Source organism: Pipra filicauda, unplaced genomic scaffold, assembly GCF_003945595.2.
Source record: "Pipra filicauda isolate LSUMZ 115617 unplaced genomic scaffold, ASM394559v2 scaffold295_size919547_pilon, whole genome shotgun sequence".
In the NCBI taxonomy this organism is placed as follows: Eukaryota; Metazoa; Chordata; class Aves; order Passeriformes; family Pipridae; genus Pipra; species Pipra filicauda.
This window is the reverse complement of record NW_024104415.1, coordinates 195407-215020: the sequence shown is the minus strand read 5'-3', so window position 1 is coordinate 215020 and position 19614 is coordinate 195407. Positions and strand designations below refer to the sequence as shown.

General features: G+C 41.9%; 1 protein-coding gene across 4 annotated transcripts in view; it reads right to left on the bottom strand.

The window, feature by feature from the left end:
- Window positions 1–19614, bottom strand: part of PDE4B (phosphodiesterase 4B) — a 197714-nt gene that overhangs the window by 151685 nt on the left and 26415 nt on the right. The window contains exon 3 of one of the 4 annotated variants that reach the window (XM_027719023.2): window positions 18788–19023. In XM_027719023.2, coding sequence (XP_027574824.1) covers window positions 18788–19023 — 236 coding nt within the window. Of the gene's footprint in view, window positions 1–2262; window positions 2934–18787; window positions 19024–19614 lie in introns of those variants that run through there. The other 3 variants (XM_027719025.2, XM_027719029.2, XM_027719024.2) reach the window with 3 other exon arrangements.

Sequence of the window (19614 nt, the reverse complement as noted above, 5' to 3'; positions counted from 1 at the left end):
AGAAGAAGAACCACCAAGTAAAGACAACAATGATGACAGAGGTGGTGAAAGATGATGATTTACCACACCACCAACCCCAAACCGAGGAAGTTCCCTGTTTATGAGGCTCTGAAAGTTATAGATTCTATGAAACCCAACAGCATGAATTCATTTCCTTGCTACTATTACTGTGTAGTTGGTATTTCTTGGACATTTACTCCTGAGGTAATTTTCTACCCAGCTACTACTTCCCAGCTCCCCACAAAAGAACACCTTATGTAAGTGGCATTTTGCTTAGCACAGGTGAGGGTGTTTCCATGCACTGCACAACAAATTCACAACTGAGAAGGAAATTCAGGTACGCAGCTGAAATAACTGCCTGCAACACACATACACAGCCCTCCAGACATTCTACTGAAATGTTGTATCACACTCTAATAATTCAAATTGTGTTTTAGCATGTGTACAACATGAAAAGATGTCTGGTTTTGTTGTATGGTTTGACATGTTAAGCATATGCTCACACACAAACAGCCTTGAAACCTTTCTTTCTAAAGGGAGATTTTCTTTGTTTCTACAATAGTTTCCTTCTTATCTCAGGTTAAAACACGGATGTGCAGTTCAAAATCACCTGATACTAAAAACTTTTAAAAATTGATTTGAGAACCTTCTCTCTTGCCATTAAAAATGAACCCAGAGAGATCCCACCTCTTTTGTGAGTTGATTCAAGAAGAGATTATTAGTTACTTCTATAAATACATATTTTTATGGTTTTTCTCCAAACAATCCAGATACCCTGTGCCAAGTCTGGCCACATTCTACTCGCCTAATTCCCAGCAGGACCATCTTTCCACAGCACCCATTTCTCCAAACAGACTAGTGGGGGTAAGACAAGCAGCATCCTGTCATTTCAACGCTGGCACATATGACAGATGTTCCAGGGAATTAATGTGTATAAACCTAAACATGAGTGACTACAATGAATTAAAATGCTGAAGAACATACTGAAGCCTTTACAGCTTGTAACCAGTTTGAGGTTTTTACTTCTGCTTGGATTAAAAACAACAACAACAAAAAAAAAAAGAAGCAGAAAGTCTGCATGACTCTAGAATTCTGATTTTAATTGAATTGCTACACCCTAAATGCATTTCAAACTGTGCTTAAAGCAAAATTAAAACATCAGTTATCTCAGTTCTACCCAGTACAATTCCCTGGTATCCAAGTTTGCAGTTTTCTCTCTTATTTTTCTTACTGTTTAACGAGACAAAACAACTGTAAGAGTTACAAATTCACTCTCAGATATTAGTAATTCGCTTCAAAAGTAAATACAGCTTTATATTTTAGCATAACTCACATAAACCATTTTAACACAATGTTCTGTGTTAAAAAGTAGCAGACAAGGATGGGTGTTTCAGATACCCCGAAATAGCCAGCCCATACAGAGAGTTTCATCCCCTCTCCTCTGATTCAATCTATGGAATGGGAAAGTAATGGACATGGCACTGTGTGAGCAGAGTTTAAAAAATTCACATTCCTGAAAGTTTTCTGGTTTAATTCCCACAGACAACTAGTGAATATTAATGGAGACTCCTGGAATTGAAAAGGTGGATCCTGCAAGACACATACAGACTAAATTTAGAAAGTGAGATTCTCAGAGATTTTCCTGAATTATATATTTTGATTCCTGTTTATGGCATGGATTAACCAGATAACTGAGTCAGAGGCAGCTCCAATCGACTGTAACAGCACACAAATTGACTATTTGGGGTTAGTAATTTGTAGGGAGGGAAAAGAAGACTCTCAGACAGAGTTTCCTTGCAAAAAAATGGCTGAAAGGAGGGATATTTGTAGCCAGGAAAAACTGTTTAAAAGCCCCTCAGAGTGAAGTTAAAGCCCTTTGCAGCGTTTATCTCCAAGAGTGCCCTGTCTGAACCACCCGGTCTGTGCTGTGCTGTGAGATCGAGCTGAGAGGGCAAAGAAAACACATTTTGAAGGTTCTGAAATGAATTCGTGTATTCAACCCACAACAACACAACGGCTGGGAAAGTTACCGGCTGCTGCCTTTGTTCCTACAGATTAAGCCGGCACACACGAATAATGGGCTGGATTTATCCTGGACAACAGACACTGAATGACAATTGTCGAGGCACTGCATTAAACATCCTTTGGCTGCCTCCTGCTCGATTCATTTAACACTCGTGAATAAATCTCAGCCCGTTTTCCCCTGTTCAAAGCACAGCTACACACACTGGTTTTAAACCCGCACTGGTACCCAGAGCTTACCATGTATGTGCCACCGTGAAGCGACGACGCTGGCGGATGCTTTTATTCACCAGCAACTTTCTGAAAAAGCAGGGAGAGTTCCTGGGAGAGCTGCGAGGAGAAATCTTTGGAGACGTGGGTCTGTTCCCGGGCAGCTTGGGGGGCTCGAGCTCTAAATGCATTTGTTCTTTGAAAGTCCTGATGTAAATCTCGGACTCGGGAGTAGCAAGTTCCCTAGAAGCCTCTTTTGCTGTCATAGCTCAGATGATGTGGGAGCCCTCACCATTCAGAAAACGCAACAAAAACGCAGCGGAGTCAAAGCGCTGTTAAACCCCGCTCATTCACAAGGCTGGGCTCCACAGGAAAGGCTGCCTGAAGCAGCAGCAGCAGCACGAATCGAAGGATGGTAAACCAGGGCTGTCAGAAAAGCCCTTCTGAGCCCACCTCTCCCCCTGAAAATGCGCCGGGGTGGTGTTGGTGTGTCAGCTCCGTGGTCGCCACCGACGCGCCGGAGCCATTCAAGCCCCGCACAGCAGCTCATGAAAAATTCATCACCACCAGCTCCACATCAATCCTTTCCCTCCAGCATTTTGCCTTCACCTACCGAACTGAAAACCGGCGGATTTTTCGCGTGCACGAATAAAATCAAGGAATTCCCCAGCCTGCGCAACCGGCTTCATTCCGGGGGTTTAATAAAAGGTCTTCATTGAGAATTAGTTTTCCCCAAGCCGCAGGAGCTCCACCCAGGACGTGCTTATTGGCTCGGGATTATTTTGACAACTGGACTCTGTTCTGCCCTGTCTTGCGTGAGGAGTGTGTGGGATTCTCAGGACATTTTAATACCCTGACATTGTTCCTGGGCATCACCTGGCACATCCCGGAAGAGACCCCCGGGATGGCAGCGCTGGCTCTGGGAGAGGTGTGAGCAGTACTAGGAGGGGACAGGAAAAAAGGTCTAGTAGGGGAAAAAAAAAGGCAAGGATGGTATTCTGTAGGAACAAAGCATGCAAGAATCCATGAACGCTGCTGGAGCAGCATGTTCCACTGTCCTAGGATCTGCACACAGTCAAAGGGCAAAATCCCTGCCAAAACCCCAAAAGATAGGAGACTTGACCCCTTCCTACAAAGACAATGTAAGTTAATTGAAATTAATTTAAGCATTATATCTACTTAAATAAAAAAAAAATCCACTTTATTTTTTTTCTGGATATAAACACCATGAAAGCAACTTCTGCACTTGCAAGGCTAAAAAAAACAACATCAAGGTAAGGAAGTTAAAAGACAAGATTTGATGCTGATGGTAAGAACATAATAAATACTGCAGGGAGGGGCAGAGCATCTTTTTAACTAGTCAAAAGTATGTCACTTTAAATGTAAATACAATAAATCTTTTTAAAGGAGGAGGAGACAGGGAAGAGCAAACCCAGCTGGCCTGTGGCCAAAGATCTGATTGCACAGTACAGGCATCAATTACACAACAAATCCCCACCAGTCCCTGTCCCTTCCAGTCGTTTTTCATCCAAATATCCCAAAACACTTTACGAAATCATCAGCATGCCCTCCTCAACTTCAGAGGCTTGCAAGAGAGAGCTTCCCTATAGCAGAGCCTATAGGGGAGTTTCCAGACATTCTCCCCAACCTGCCCTGTAATATTCACCATTCACACTTATTAAAAACCAAAATAAACAAACAAACACAGAGCCTGAGCCTAACCTGAGGACACTGGAAATGCAGTGTGATTTATTACTGAGAGGTTCAGGCAGTAGCACAACAGGAATATTTAATGCTTTAGGAATTATGACGTGTTAGACTGTGAGCTGTTACTCGACTGCACTGACAGGCAGTGAGAGACAAAGGGAAGCTTGAGAGCTTTGCTGAATGAGAAACAAAATCCACACAAATGCTTTCAATCTGGAATTTCACAGAGAAAGAAAAAACTAACTTCCTAACTCACCAGGAAGCAAATGGGATATTGGAGGGGTTTTTTGAGAATATATCTGATATTAGAGAACCAGTATATCCATGCCTTTTCCTAAAGCTATTCAAAGGGCAAGGAAAACAGCAGGAAATCACCTTTTGAAAGCAATAAAAGATGTTGTACAAGGGCATGCTGCTCATGCTGAGTGGGTGCTGTCCTTCCCTGAATTCGGAGACAGTGCAGAACAGTGTCCATTAAGGGAGTACTTCCCATCATTTGGACATCCATAAATTAGCAATGAGCTCTCAGCCCCACAGCCTGGAGAAGGTCCTGCAGTAACATGGGCAAAGAAATGCAAGACTAAGCTAATGAGAAGGGAAAAGGAGACTGTGGGGGGAAGCAGAGCTCCATTTCCTTGGGAAAACATAATGAATGGAAATACAAAGTGCCACCCATTGCTTCAGGTGCTTCTCTAAGCTGAGAGCACTTTGAAGGTTCACCATGAACACAGGATATTTCTTCTTCAAGGTTCAAATACCTTCCAGATCTTGTGACAGTGGGAGCCACAGTGACCTGACAAAGGTTGTGGAGCAGCTCTCTTGGTGTTCCAACTACCACCCTTTATGCTGCCAACTTGTGGTGTTTCACACACAGAGGATCCTGCAGCCAACGTCTGTAAAGTCTCCACTGATTTGTAGCACTGGAATTCCGGCAAGACACGCTGCTTTACTCCAGGATAAGCCAAGAAAAGGTGAGAACAAGAACATCTCAAGAGACTTGAGCTAACTGGCATGAAAGCTTGATACCTGGAAAAATCTGGCAATAATTCTGAAAAATTAATTTTGCTGTATTTGTTGAGCAACAGGAAAAATGGCAGACAGCATATAGGGCACCAGAGCCTTGGAAAGGTTCACAGAATCCCAGACTGGTTTGGGTTGGAAGAGACCTTAAAGCCCAGCCTGTTCCACCCCCTGCCATGGGCAGGGGCACCTTCCACTATCCCAGGTTGCTCCAAGCCCGTCCAATCTGGCCTTGGACACTTTCAGAGAAGGGGCAGCCACAGCTTCTCTGGGCAACCTGTGCCAGGGCCTAACCACCCTCACAGCCAACAATTCCTTCCCAATATCCCATCTAACCCTGCCTTCTGGCAGTTTGAAGCCATTCCCCCTTGTCCTGTCCCTCCAGGTCCTTGTAAATAGCCTCTCACCCACCGGCACCCCCAAGTCCTTCTCCAGGGCTGCTTCATCTGTCCATCTCCAAGCCTGGATTGATCCCAGGGGTGCAAGGACAGAGTTACTGACGTTGCCCTGATACACAAACGAAATGGTCAACAGGCATCTCGCTCTTTCCTGAACTCTGTAACACCCCAGTAACCCACTGCAATGCAATAATTTGTTTATCAATACAGATTATTGTCTGCAATAGATCAGTAGTTCAAGAGTAACAATTTCATCACATCAACGAAGGGATCAGCAATACAAAGAAAAAGTTGAGGAGGGGGAAAAGATGATTGAAAGGAAGTGCCTGCCAGCACTGGCAGGAAAATGAGACCACTTGGGAGAACAAGGACAATTAAGGAAACTTTCAAAAGTTAAAGTTTACTTGGGTGAGGTTTAACACACACTTCCTACCTCCTTGAAGTATCTAGAACTGCAGAAGGTTTTAATGTATTTTATTAAAATAACTGATGGAGGTGGTAAACAACATTCTCAAGAGTGCAACCCCTCATCAAAAGCTGATCTTCAGTGTGTTGGGAGCAATTGCTAAGCAACGAGAATCCATACCTTTTCTTTACAGTAGCACCATTAGTTACCTGTTTTTAAGTTGTAATAGCCAGGAGAAAATAGAATGCCAGGGAAGAGGGAACTCTGAGTGTCCTGCATGCTTTAATAGGAAAGGAAAAGCTCTTAGAGGACTTTTCACAGCACTTTCAGTTGGTGGCAGAGTAATTGGACAATTGTTCCTCACAGCACACTCTCTCAAAGCACATTTAGATAAGAGCAGTTAGGAAGCTCCCCTCTGTTACTTAGGCAATTGTTCCATCCATCCACATTAGCAAGGCATCCCAAAAAGATAACACTAAACTGACAGTAAATTAATTACGAAAATTATTTCAAGGGATTGCCGTTTGCTGGTGCTACTTGTATTTCTTTTTCCAAGGAAGGAAACCCAAGGGAAACATATTTTTAATCAAGTACAGAGTCTCCTTTTCAGGAATCCTGGCTTTCAGTATTTCCTCTTCAAAAGCAAAAATAAAGATCTTCATCAAACTTTCAAACAATATGAAAATAAGGATTATTACACTTGCTAATCATTATAAAATATAGCACATAGATCCCCTCTGCATATTTTTAATTTTTCAAGCAATTTGCTGTCAACTAACAAGTGTCCCTGAAGAAATAGGGTCTGTTCCTTTGTACTTGTTAGTCCCGGAAGGACTTTGATGGTCCCTCATCCATGTCAGTGTTTGTTTGGCTTAAGTCAGGCACAGGATTGTAAAAGTCACTTGGGAGAGATGGACATCTTTAATTATAGTTGAAGATGCACAAGGGAAGGATTCAGTCTCTTCGAAGCCAATATTTTTCTTTTAGACTATAATTTAAACACATTTGATGTGAAAAAACCCACTATTAAGCCAGCAACATTATGGAATTTCACAGCACTGTCCCTACTTAACATGGATTTCTGCCAAATGTACCAGACAGAAGATGTATCGGGAAAGGATCTATGAATGGACATCCAGGAGAGAAACTCTAGAAGCCAAGTAGCTCCATTAGCTCAGAGAGAGATGAACATGATCCTAAAGAAGAGGCAGTGAAATCACTGTTCCTCTCCAATGGGTCAGCTAAAGCACATTCCCATTAGGAAATAAAAGGGTTGGTCAGAGTAGGTGTGGCCATGCAGGAGACCAGAAATTGGAACTGGGTCACTGAAGCAAGTGATGAGTTTAGAGGAAAAGGGGAGTTCAGGAATGTCTGGTTTTGTGAAAGGGCAGAAGAACAGGATTTTGAGGAAAAGGGAAAAGTAAACCAAGTAAGGGAGAAAAAAGTTATGAATTGACAATTTTCTCTTGGACTAAACCAATGTGACTGGACAAAACAAAGGAAATGAGAAAGTAGAACAGAGATTCAAGAACATGGGAAAAGTCATTTGTACTGGAAAAGTCATTTGTACTGGAAAAGTCATTTGTACTGGAAAAGAACTCGGTTACAAAGACAGCAGTAGAGGAGGGAATAAATTTGCAGTGGAAATGTCACAGGACTGACATAGATGTGATCTCTGGTTCAATGCCTAAGGCAGAAGATGTAATTGCCAAGATGAGCCAGCACTGGGAAAAAATAAGAGCAACCCAGGGAATGGGAGACAGGCAAAGATGTGAGGGGGGAGCAGCGAATCAAACAACACAGAAATGTCTAGAGCAACACAAAAAAATACATCAGTGAACTGGAAGCTGTAGAAAGGGAAGCAGCCAGGAAAACAGATGCCAAGGAATGGTGCTTTAATATGAAAACAGAAGTCACAGTGGATTAAAATGTAAGGATAGGGAATGACAGGCAAGGCTTTCAGTCAGAGCAATGGCTGGTAAGAAAGAGCTGAGAAGGTGACAATGATAAGAAAAGGAGAGCTGGATGCAGCATTGTTAAAACATGGAGGAGATTCCAAGAAAATAAAAAGCAGCTGTACAGGCAGTCCTACACAGAAGGATGTGTTTGTGGCAGAGAACTTAAATCTTTGCAGTGATGGAGTAGCTTTCTAGACACAACAGAAGCGGAGGAAAAGGGAAAAGAAGGGTAAGGAGCACGAGCTGAAGAACAGACACAAGAGAAAACAATACAAAACATACTTCCGGCCTTCTTGATTTCCTTTCCATCACAACCAAGAGATATATTATGTCCCTCCCACCAGTGAGTGCTACTAATTCCATGAGGGGTAAAGTCAGTGTTAGTTAATTCTACCCCATCCTAGTCCCGTTTTCACTTTTAGTTCCCTCAGAGTAGCAGCAAATTTGCTTAAAGCATTGACTTAAATACAGAACTATGATTGGCATTTTAAACTATCATCCCAAACTGTGAGGCATTAAAATAGTAATTTAACCTGAATAATAAGAATTCACCATTGTAATTGGAGATGCTTTTGATCAGCCACATCTTTCTACAAGGCAGTAAAGGAAAGCCACAACACAGCATGGAGATCAACCTTCCAAAACACACAATACAAACTCAGGGCTTAAATGGAACAGCAAAGAAACATTATCTGAAGCTGTGAAGAGATGCTGATGTTGTTGCCCGGGGAAGCTGTGGCTGCCCCATCCCTGGAAGTGTTCAAGGCCAGGTTGGACGGGGCTTGGAGCAACCTGGGCTAGTGGAAGGTGTCCCTGCCCATGGCAGGGGGTGGAATGAGATGAGCTTTAAGGTCCCTCCCAACCCAAACCAATCCGTGATTCTATGACATTACCCACCCCTCTGAGCTCAGCAGAGGTTGGACAGCACTCACTCTAAATAAAAGGCCACCTTTTGAGCTCTTCCCAGTCCATAGCATCCAGTTGCCGTTAAACAAGACTATTCCTCATTCAATAGGCAGCTTGTATATTAATTTCTGGTTTAACAACCAGTACTTGCAGCCTCTGTATATGATTCTGTAAGTTTTTAGCCCTTTAAAACATTCCCTACCTCTAACAAGGTCAAGAAACTCCAGAATACTTTTAAGTTTAGTCACAAAAACTGAATTCCATCTTTAGGAAAGACACCTTGAGAGTTTTGAGTGGTTGGATGCTCATCTGTTCACACTGACTTTGTCATCTACGTCAAGCAGGTCACTGCAGTGTTTGAGCAGAGCTCTACAAGGTGTTCTCTCCCACAGGAAAATTATTTGCATTTAGAACACGCATGAAAGAGTCAGTAATAACAGTAACCCTGGTGCCTTTCACGTGCTGTTTAGTCCTAAACTGGATTTGGTACAGTTTTTCCATAGTAAATCACACCACACACAAGACAAGATTGATCTGGCTTCCTTGCAATTTTTAGTATTTAAACAAAAAAAGTACAAACTCTTACCGGGCTACTTTTTCTTACAGGTATTTATACTGTTACCTCTTAGCAGATACATCTGAGAAAATAAAATATCTCACTTATACTTTTTATATTTTATATGTAAACTTATATTTCTATCATTTATATATTTACAAATGTATGGTTTTTTACACTTATTATAAAATTATATAAGCCAAAGAGGCATGATGTAAGATGGGAATTTGCTTAGCAACTTTAATTGTGCTTGATTTATTCTCAGAGAACATTTAAATGCCTTCTATATTATCCATAGTGAGTAATCACATATGTCAGACCAATCTGTATTACTTATGATTATTTTCTCATTTCCCAGCTATAGATTAATATTTTACAAATTAATTCAATAAGCCAATTTATTCCTCACAGGCAGAGACCTTCGGGGTGACTCCTGAGAAAAGAGAAGCCAATGGAAAAAAGTGTTAAAATTTCACCCATCCTGCTGAGAAGAGGCTTTATGTTCCTACAGAGATGCAGTATGAAGGAATCTCTAAAAATATATTGGCCTGGACAGGCTGGCTCAGCTTTCCCCAGGCTGTTGTTTGATTTGTCAGTGTGTTATTTATTCATTTTACTCACTTCTGTGACTGTGATCAGCAGCAGGTGCACCTGCCTCTGCCAGGAATTCGCCTGTGACTAAACACCTCATCTCCCATGAGTCACCTGCATTTGACAGCCAGGATTAGGGCTTTGCTCACCAGATCACAGAATCACAGAATATGCTGAGTTGGAAGGGACCCACAAGGATCATTCAGTCTAACCCTCAGCCCTGCACAGGACCATCCCCAAGAGTCACACCAGGTGCCCCAGAGGATCATCCAAACACTCCTGGAGCTCTGGCAGCCTTGGTGCTGTGACCACTGCCCTGGGGAGCCTGTTCAGTGCCCAACCACCCTCTGGGGGAAGAACCTTCTTCTGAGATCCAACCTAAACCTGCCCTGACACAACTTCAGGCCATTCCCTGGGGTCCTGTCCCTGGTCCCCACAGAGCAGAGATCAGGATCAGGGCTCTGCTCACCAAGTCAGGGCCTGAGATAAGCTCAGTTGGTTATAGCCTGATGCTAATAACACCAAGGTTGTGGGCTTCATCATCTCACGGGCCATTCACTTAAGAGTTGGACTTGATGATCCTTGTGGGTCCCTTTCAACTCAGAACATTCTGTGATTCTGTGAAATAAGGGCTTTGCTCACCTGACCAGGGCTTTGCTCTCCACAATGCTGAGTCACTCTGTGCCCATAGCCAGAGGCAACTATGGGCACCACAGCTACTGGCCAATATCACCCAGTGTAACTTAGTCCTTGCTAAATAAAAAATGCAAACATCATTAAAAATGTTATAAAATTACAAATGTATCTGTAATTTTCATGTAAAATGAAAATGAAAACGGGTGTTGGTGTCTTCTCCCAGGTAACAAATGACAGAACAAGGGAAAATGGCCTCAAGTTGTGCCAGCGGAGGTTTAGGTTGGATATTGGGGGAAATTTCTTCTCCAAAAGGGTTGTCCAGCCTGCCCAGGGCAGTGGGAGTCCCCATCCCTGGTGGGATTTAAAAGCCATGTGAATGTGGCACTTGGGGACATGGGTTGGTAGTGGGATTGGCAGTGCTGGGGCGTGGTTGGACTCGATGGTTTGAGAGGTTTTTCCAACCTAAATGATTCTGTGATTCTGTAAAACAGTGACAAGTAAGAAAAAAAATCAATATTGCTCTGGCAGAGCAATGTTCTCACTGCTGCCCGATAATCCTGTAGAAGCAATTCGGGCTCCCACTTTATCAGGTCATTTTTGCATCCTGCCACACACTCCCATGAAAAGCTACAGTTTGGGTTGGTTGGCAGCACCCCCACTCACAGAGGCAATGGAAAGGGGACAAAAAGGAATGCTTAGCCTTGGACTGCCCTCTTCCTTTCAGCAAAAGGATTTAAATCATTTTCATGAGCCCACATATTTCTCTGATATTGGTCTCACCTGTGGTGGCTGAGCAGGAACAGAAAAATCCACATTAATCCAAGTCTGCTTAGGTTTTGTATTTTGCTCTTCCAGCCTCTTAGTTCTGCAGCAGTTGACTCACAAAACAGTTTATATGCCAGTTATTTGGATTTCTTTGTGTTTCAGACCAACTACACCTTATCATCTCTCTCAGGTTAAACAGTACCATGTTTACAAGTTCATTTATTTATAGTTATTTTTCCCTAAGGAACTCCTGACAAAGACAGGTAAAGCTCACTCCATCTCCTGTTCAACAGCAGGGTTGGAACCTCCAGCTTTGCCAGGTGCCTCAGGTTTTGGTGCTGGGAAAGAACAGAAAATGCAGTTGCTCAATTGTCAGGATTCCCACATAGCTTTGTCCATTACGGCTTAATTAAAGGAATAAAATCCCAGCCAAAAATCCTAGAAAGCAGCTCACTGCCAGTGCCAATAAAAACAGGGTCAGAGAGGAGGTGGCTGTGGCCAAGTTTATAACAAGTCTCATGTTTTTCTTCATGGAAAGAGTGTCCAACAATGGGTAACGAGCCCATGGAGCAGCAGTCAGGGCAAGAACATGTCCTCTGCTGTTGGCCTTGGTCAACACCATGTCCTTGTCCCCTAATTCATCCCAGTGACACTCTCAGTGTTAGCAGGGTCTGTGCTCAAAGGACCCAGGAGGGAATTCCTACAAAATGGAAGTTTAAAAATATTCTAGGAAGTCTTGACATAGCTACTGAAAACATGTAAGAGAAGGTCTGAAGGCATCTGACTCCCCCAGTGCCTGGTGGATACAGATCATGACTAATCTGGTAAACTGAGTCAGTAGTTTGGTTACAAGTATTTAGAAATGTGATTTATATATAAGTGAATTTGGTTGAATTTTTTCCAGGGAAATCACAGAATCACAGAACTGTTAAGAGTCAGAAAAGACCCCTAAGATCATTAAGTCTAACCATCAACCAGCACCACCACTATGTTCACCACTAAATCCTGTCCTCAGGTGCCACATCTACATGGTTTTAACACCTCCAGGGATGAGGACTCCACCACTGTCCTGGGCAGCCCATGTCAGGGCTGAACAACCCCTTCCATAAAAAAATTTCCCTAATACTCAATTTAAAACTCCCCTGGTGCAACCTGAAGCCTTTTCCTCTTGTCCTGTCACTTGTTATTCTGGAGGAATGAGTCCAAATACTGAACAAAAACTTATCTAATCATAGAATGGTTTGGGTTGGGAGGGACCTTAACGCTCTTCCAGTTCCATCCCCTGCCATGGGCAGGGACACCTTCCACTATCCCAGGTTGCTCCAAGCCCTGTCCAACCTGGCCTTGAACACTTATAGGGATGGAATGTCACAGATCAGCTGAGAACCACCTGGAGTTCTCCAGGTAACACAACAAACTGTGTCAGATCTTGCCTTTCAAATGAAGTTATCATTAGTCAGAAGCTTAAAAGAAAATCATGTCAAATTATTGTCTGATTCAGCTTTTCTATCAACGGTATTTCCATAATCTTCATTTATTTTATATTCTTGGGAGGATGAAGTTTGAACATAATATTTCAGAAGCTTCTTTGTCTTTTGCTGATTAAGAGTGATTCATTTTTTTCCATTCCACATACATTTCAAGCTGTCTTGTCGCATGCTGGATTGAGGTATATAATTATAATTTAATCATGAAAAGCCTTTTTTGTGTGCCTACAGCTACCTCTGTTTTGAAGACTTGCATCTCCAGGCAAACCTTGCAGCACCAAACTTCAGAATCATCCTCAATAAAATTACTGGGCTCATCTTGCAATTCACACCAAAGGGGGATGTTATAATTTTGACTAAAATAAGTGGAAATGAATTCAAGGATAATATTACAGCAATAAAATATAAATTGTGTACAAAAAGACATTTATTGAATAATTATAATTTTAATTCAAAACCTGTGACAAATCCAACATTAACAAAATTCCTCTACACTAACTACATCCCATACAAATAATAGTTATTCTATTTAGGCTTTCAAGAAAACAGGAAAATAAAAAAATGTGCCAACAGAGAAGAAGATCCGAGAGCTTCAAAAACTGATGGCAACAGACAATGTCTAAATATAGGCAGACAAAACACTTATCTGGGTATTTTCAGCTCAGAAAATAACTCCAGGGCTAAGTCAGAGATACACAAATTATCTGTGCAGCAGCTCCTTTTTGGACAGGTTGGCATTTGCACTGACCACCCACACAATGGGCGAGCATTGACCTCTGGATATTTGGGTTGCCCACTATTTTTTCCCAATAGAAAGGATTCCTGGGATTTATTTTAATAAACAGATCTCCAGGATTTGTTGCATAATATTAGATGGGGTTGGGGGTCCAGTAGTGACCCCCCAAACCAGAGCCAGGGGAGCAGCTCCCCGGGGGTGCCAACACCACCATGGTTTAGTTGGATTTCTTTGACTGATCCTCATCAGGAAGAACCACCAATCCAAAAAGTCAGCAAGGATGGGATATTCTCTAGTGGGTTACATCTTACTAAGGGAAAAAATAGCAATATTTTAGAGAAGATATTTCTCTAAATTATCTATTGGCATTTCCTCTGCCACATCTTTGGGAGGTATTAAAATGACTGACAATAAAGTCAAGGAATTTTCCTTTCCCACCTTGGTGGGCTCAAACAGATTTAAGCCTCTTTATGTAACTTCTTTGATCCACCTGCAGACAACGTAGGAACAACCTCCAAACAGAACATTTTCAGCTTTCAGGGATTATCTTGAGGGATCCCCAGCACTCCAAGCTCCCACCAAATCCAGTGTCCAGCACCAGGAGAAAGCCATACTTAAATGGACCAGGTAATATTTTCACCATCCCTAAATGGACCAGGTAATATTTTTACCTATTAAAACCATAAAAAAGTCACTGAGCAAGCAAAATCCTTTAGGGCTGTTTCCAGATCTCTTCAAAGACACCTTTTATATCGTTAGGACAAATCACAGTAAGCCTTTTTCAAAACAAAGGTTTCATATACATTTTCCATCATAATGTATATTATTTTAATTATGCACAGCATAATTAAAACCTTTTTCCCCCACAGAATAAATGAGATGTTCTGATGAGTAGAGCTGACCTCCTTTTCCAAAGTAAGGAAATGCCCCACAGAAATGTGATGCAGGCTTTTGAAATCCATGAAGTGTGTTCAATCAGAATAACTGATCCTGCTTCATTACCATGAAAACTGATGGGATTTATGGAAATAAATAACATTTTGAAGCAGGTGATGTCCAGAAGTCCCTTCCAACTTCAACCATTCTGTGTTTTAAATAATTTCAAATATCAGTATAAAACCTAAAAATGTGGGTTTAAGTATTTTTTCCTCTAGTTTTTATTTTTCACATCATATGGTAAGCCAGCTCATCTATTATTTTTTTTTCTATTCCAAGCTTGCAGGATATTCCTTTGGTTCTTCTCTAGTTGAATTTGCAATTATCTAAGAAATAAGACTTTAACCTATTTCACAGGGTGCTATCCCAGGGTCTGAAACAACATCTAAAACACAAAACAAAATTAAAAAAAAAGCCCCATACTTCTCCAAAGCATCATCTCCTTCTGAACTCCTGGGATTCATCCCACCATTCCTGTTAAGGCTTCCTATTATCCAAAATATTTCCTTTTATCCCATAGGATTTACAGGTTTCAAATATGTAAAGGAATATTTGGGCAAATTACCTTCTGCTTGGTTTACTAGCAATAATAATTTTGTTATCCTTTTAATTCTCCATGCAAATCTCCACCAATTTATCTTTCTAACTTTCCTTATCTACCCCTTAATTAATTCCCACCTTATCTATCCCTCAATTAATTCCCATCTTATCTATCCCTCAATTAATTACTAACAGTTTCCCAGGGACTACGAGCCGGCTCTGGCTGAACTCAGCATTTTTGCTGAAGGTTTCAGTTGCCCAAAATTACACTGAATTTTTGTTTTATTTAGTTTCTGCCGTTGCATTTAATTTGCTGCCCACGATCACCATCTGGAGAACAAGGAGCAGTACTACAGGAGCAGATACAAGAGTAGATCTGCCACTCAATACATCAACCCTCGTCATAATCCACTTGTACACCTGAAAAACGCACTCCAGGAAGGTTTTGAGGTGGATGTGGAGAATAGGATCAATCCTTTAGTATTTTCCTCTTAAATTCTGACCTGCCCAATAAAATTCTTTCAGAAGAGACAAGCCATAGATCTGCTCATGGACAAATGGCAAATTCACAGTCACACAAACATGTATTTAATAAAGCATTTAATACCACAGTCTAAATATTTAACAGAACCTCTAAGCTTTGAAAAACTCCAATATTCAATATTAACCATATCAACTCTTCATATAACTCTTTTTTCCTTATGCTTTGGGACACATCACAGAACTTATTTTTGTTTCAACAGAGAAATTTGCTGCAAAACTGTCAAAATATCTCCACACACCTGAATAAAATGTGTGGAAAGAGTGGAAATGAGCCTCCAGCTCTCAAACCCATCCCAGGAGCTGGAAAGTATCAAAAAAATAGGGAAGAGAACTATTTTGGATGCTCTAAGTGTAGCTACAAATATATTCTTCACACCCTCTCTCTTCACTCTTGCCCAGATTTCTTATCGCAAAGCTTTAGTTATAAAATACGGAGCAGGATGGTGGAAAACATTTTAACAAGTTTTATGAAAATATGAACAAAATTTGGGCAAAAGAAGCTTATAAGTCTTCTCCATTCAGATTGTCAAACTGCACATCTATTGGACTTCTATCCCACATCCAGGATCTTGTTCCTGCAGGGCAACATTGGTTTTCAGCTCCAATTCTTTCCTGCTCAGTGATATCACTTTATATTTATCCACACTGAAATTTTCCTTTATTGCCCACTCACTCAGTCTCTTAATGCTCATCTCATTCCAAAGCTGTTCCAAGGCAACCACAAATACCGGGATTATACAAATTTAACCTGTGTCTGGGGTGTACTTCATGCAGAACTGAGCCATGATGTAGAAACCCAAAGAGTTTGGGGACCAGATCCTGCTCCAAAAACATCTCAGTCATGAGGGGGGGGACCTTCTCGCTCTCTGCAACTCCCTGACAGGAGGGTTGAGCCAGGTGGGGGTCAGGCTCTGCTCCCAGGGAACAAGGGGCAGGATGAGAGGCAACGTCCTCAAACTGTGCCAGGGGAGGTTTAAGTTGGTTATTAGGGAAAATTCCTTGATGAGAACTGTTGTCCAGCCTTGGCACAGCTACTCAGGGAGTCACCATCCCTGGAGGGGTCAAAAAACATGTGGATGTGGCACTTGGGGATATGGGTTAATGGTGATGCTGGTTAAAGGTTGGACTTGATGATACTAAAGGTCTTTTCCAACTTTGACAATTCTGTGGTTCTATGACTGTGCTCCCTGAGAGTCTAGTCAGGCCCCAAATAACTGGGAATTGCATAGCGAAGGAACTGCCTGGCATGGGTAGGGATCAGCGCTAAACTAGGGAAAAACCCTCAAGGACTAGAACTTAAACAGAAAATGGAAAAGTTCAGACCAGTCTCCTGCCCAGCTGTAAGAGCAGCCAATCTCACTGGTCAGAATGGTGAGGGCGATGCAAAAACAGAACCACAGAATCCCAGAATATGTGAGTTGGAAGGGACCCACAAGGATCATTCAGTCCAACCCTCAGCCCTGCACAGGACCATCCCCAAGAGTCACACCAGGTGCCCAGAGGATCATCCAAACACTCCCTGAGCTCTGGCAGCCTTGGTGCTGTGACCACTGCCCTGGGGAGCCTGTTCAGTGCCCAACCACCCCCTGGGGGAAGAACCTTTTCCTGAGATCCAACTTAAACCTTCCCTGACACAACTTCAGGCCATTCCCTGGGGTCCTGTCCCTGGTCCCCACAGAGCAGAGATCAGTGCCTGCCCCTCCTCTTCCCCTCCCAAGGAAGTTGTAACTGCAATGAGGTCTCCCCTCAGTCTCCTCCAGCTGAACACACCAAGTGCCCTCAGCTGCTCCTCACACGGCTTCCCCTCAGGGCCCTTCCTCATCTCCACTGCCCTCCTTTGGACACTCTCTAATGGCTTCATATCTTCCTTATATTGTGGTGCCGCAAACTGCCCCAATATTCCAGGTGAGGTCCTGTTGGAACAGCTCTGCATCACCAGTCACACTGACCAGCAACTCCCAGTCCCTTCAGTAAACTGGGATTTTTACAGTGAAGAAATAGCAATAACCTGAGAATGTGTTATCAGGGGTTTCTCTGGGACTGGAGCACACCCAGCTCAAGAAAAGATCCTCATCCATCGATTCTGGCTGTACTGAAAAAGAGGAGCAGCAATGCCCCCTTGTGTTCCAAGGAAATTAATGATAAATCCATTGCAATTCGCTTGCATTTCTCCTAAATCAGGGACTAATGTGTATTCAAAGATCTTATTCTTCCAATCCCACCTTGTAAAGAGGCTCTCAATGGCCTGACTGTCAGGATTGCAAATTGCTGCACACACACACAAGGGAACACTTGGACAATGCTCCCAAAGGTAAACCAACCCTTTTATCGTCAAAATTCACAATCCATCTAAAATTAGATAACTCATTTTGTTAAATTTATCACAGCAATTAAGCACAAAACCTGAACAAAAGCTCCTGCTAATTCCTCCCTGATTTCTGTATCTCAGCTATTCATTCAAGTGCAGAGTTTATAAATCCTATTTTCAACAGGAACATTCTTTTTAAAGGACTCTAACAAATGAATTTGGGATGTCCTCTGTAATTGTTCAAACACAAACTGAAAAGTGCTGAGCTTAACAGAAGCTAAAACCAGATTCCAAGTTGGAAATAATGATGTGAACATGTCTTGCAATCAGAAAACAAAACTGAGAGTGGAAAATTTATAAACTAGAATCTAAAGCTCACTTGAAACCTGAAGCTGAAACTACAGGTTGTAAGGCTGCATTAATGTCATTTCAAGATTTGTATGACAAGCAGGACAGCCAACCTTATTTTGCCATTAAATCCATCCTTGCAATTCCAACACATGGACACTCAGGGCTTTGCCTCCTCTCCTGACTCCAGATTAATTTCCTTTTTTTTGGCACTTAACACCAGTTCCTATTTAAGAACTCACTTCTTAGCAAGTCCCTTGTAATCAGCTCTCTGATGGTTTCTTTGGGACTTATCTTGAGTTTAACATTAGATTCAAATGGGCTTTTCCAAGTCTTTTTTCAAACACATGGACAGGAAATAGCCAGAGTAAAAGCCTTTTCCCTCAGTCTGTTGTCTTTTACCATCCTGAACTCTTGTGTGGGTGGAAAATTAGTAACACAATCCTCTGGCCAAGATCAGAATTTATGACACAAAAGTTTCACGAGGGATTTTAACAGAAGTAGAATTTCAAAGAAAAGGCAAGAACTTTGTAAAGTTACATGGATGACAAACCAACTGATAAGAGTTCAACAGTACTGATTAACATAGATAATTATCTATCTTAAAAAAAATAATGAAAGAAGCCAACTCCAAGGAAAAAAAAAAGAAAAAAACTAAAAAAAGGTAATAAAACCACAATTACATGAGATTTACAACAAGGGAAAATAACTTACCAGTCTTGATAAGTGGTGATTGCAATACTTGGAGGTGTCAGCAGAGGCAGAGTTGTCGGTCTACAGACAATGTCTCTGTCAGGTGTCCTGGCCTTCTCTGTCTGTCTCTGGGACAATGGTGGTAACTGCAAATTACCAGAGCAGCATCTTCTCCCTCTCCACAGGTCAATGCCCAGAGCGTGGGTGGAAGTGCTGTAGGACTTACTCAGCCCACACTCCAGGTAATCCAGAGAGTTCTGTAGAGACAAGAAGTCATTGAAGTTCTGCAAATAAATGTTTTCCTCCATGAAGATAAAACACATGCAATTTTTCTCCAATTGTTCTTCTGAAGGCTTGGCAGAGTCTGAGAGCCCTGTGTTATTTTATCAAGTTGTGAGTGCACTTGAAAATTCATTCAGAACTTGTCTCAACTAAATTCAACATTTCATTCTAATGTAATTAAGCACTTCCCCTTCAGAGAAAAGCACTCTGCCCTATGTCTGACATTGCTGGTAGAAATAGTCTCCAAAAAAGGTTTTGATCAACTGAAGCAGTTTTTCCTCTTCTAGTTTCTACAGGTTTTTATTTAAAAGCATCCCCGTGATCACAGAACTAGCTGTCAAACGCAGCCAGAAGTTGCAGCAGAACAGAGCTGCAGGAGGGCTGGTTGTCAGTTTTGGTCTCACCCAGAGAATTTAGCTACTCAAATATAGCTGTCCAATATAAACGAGGCTATTTCTGTATTCCATGTGATGAGCTATCAATAGAAGCTGGAGGGTTATTTTGATCGGTGTATATGTATGTGTATATATATATATATATACATATATTTATATATTTATGGCCAC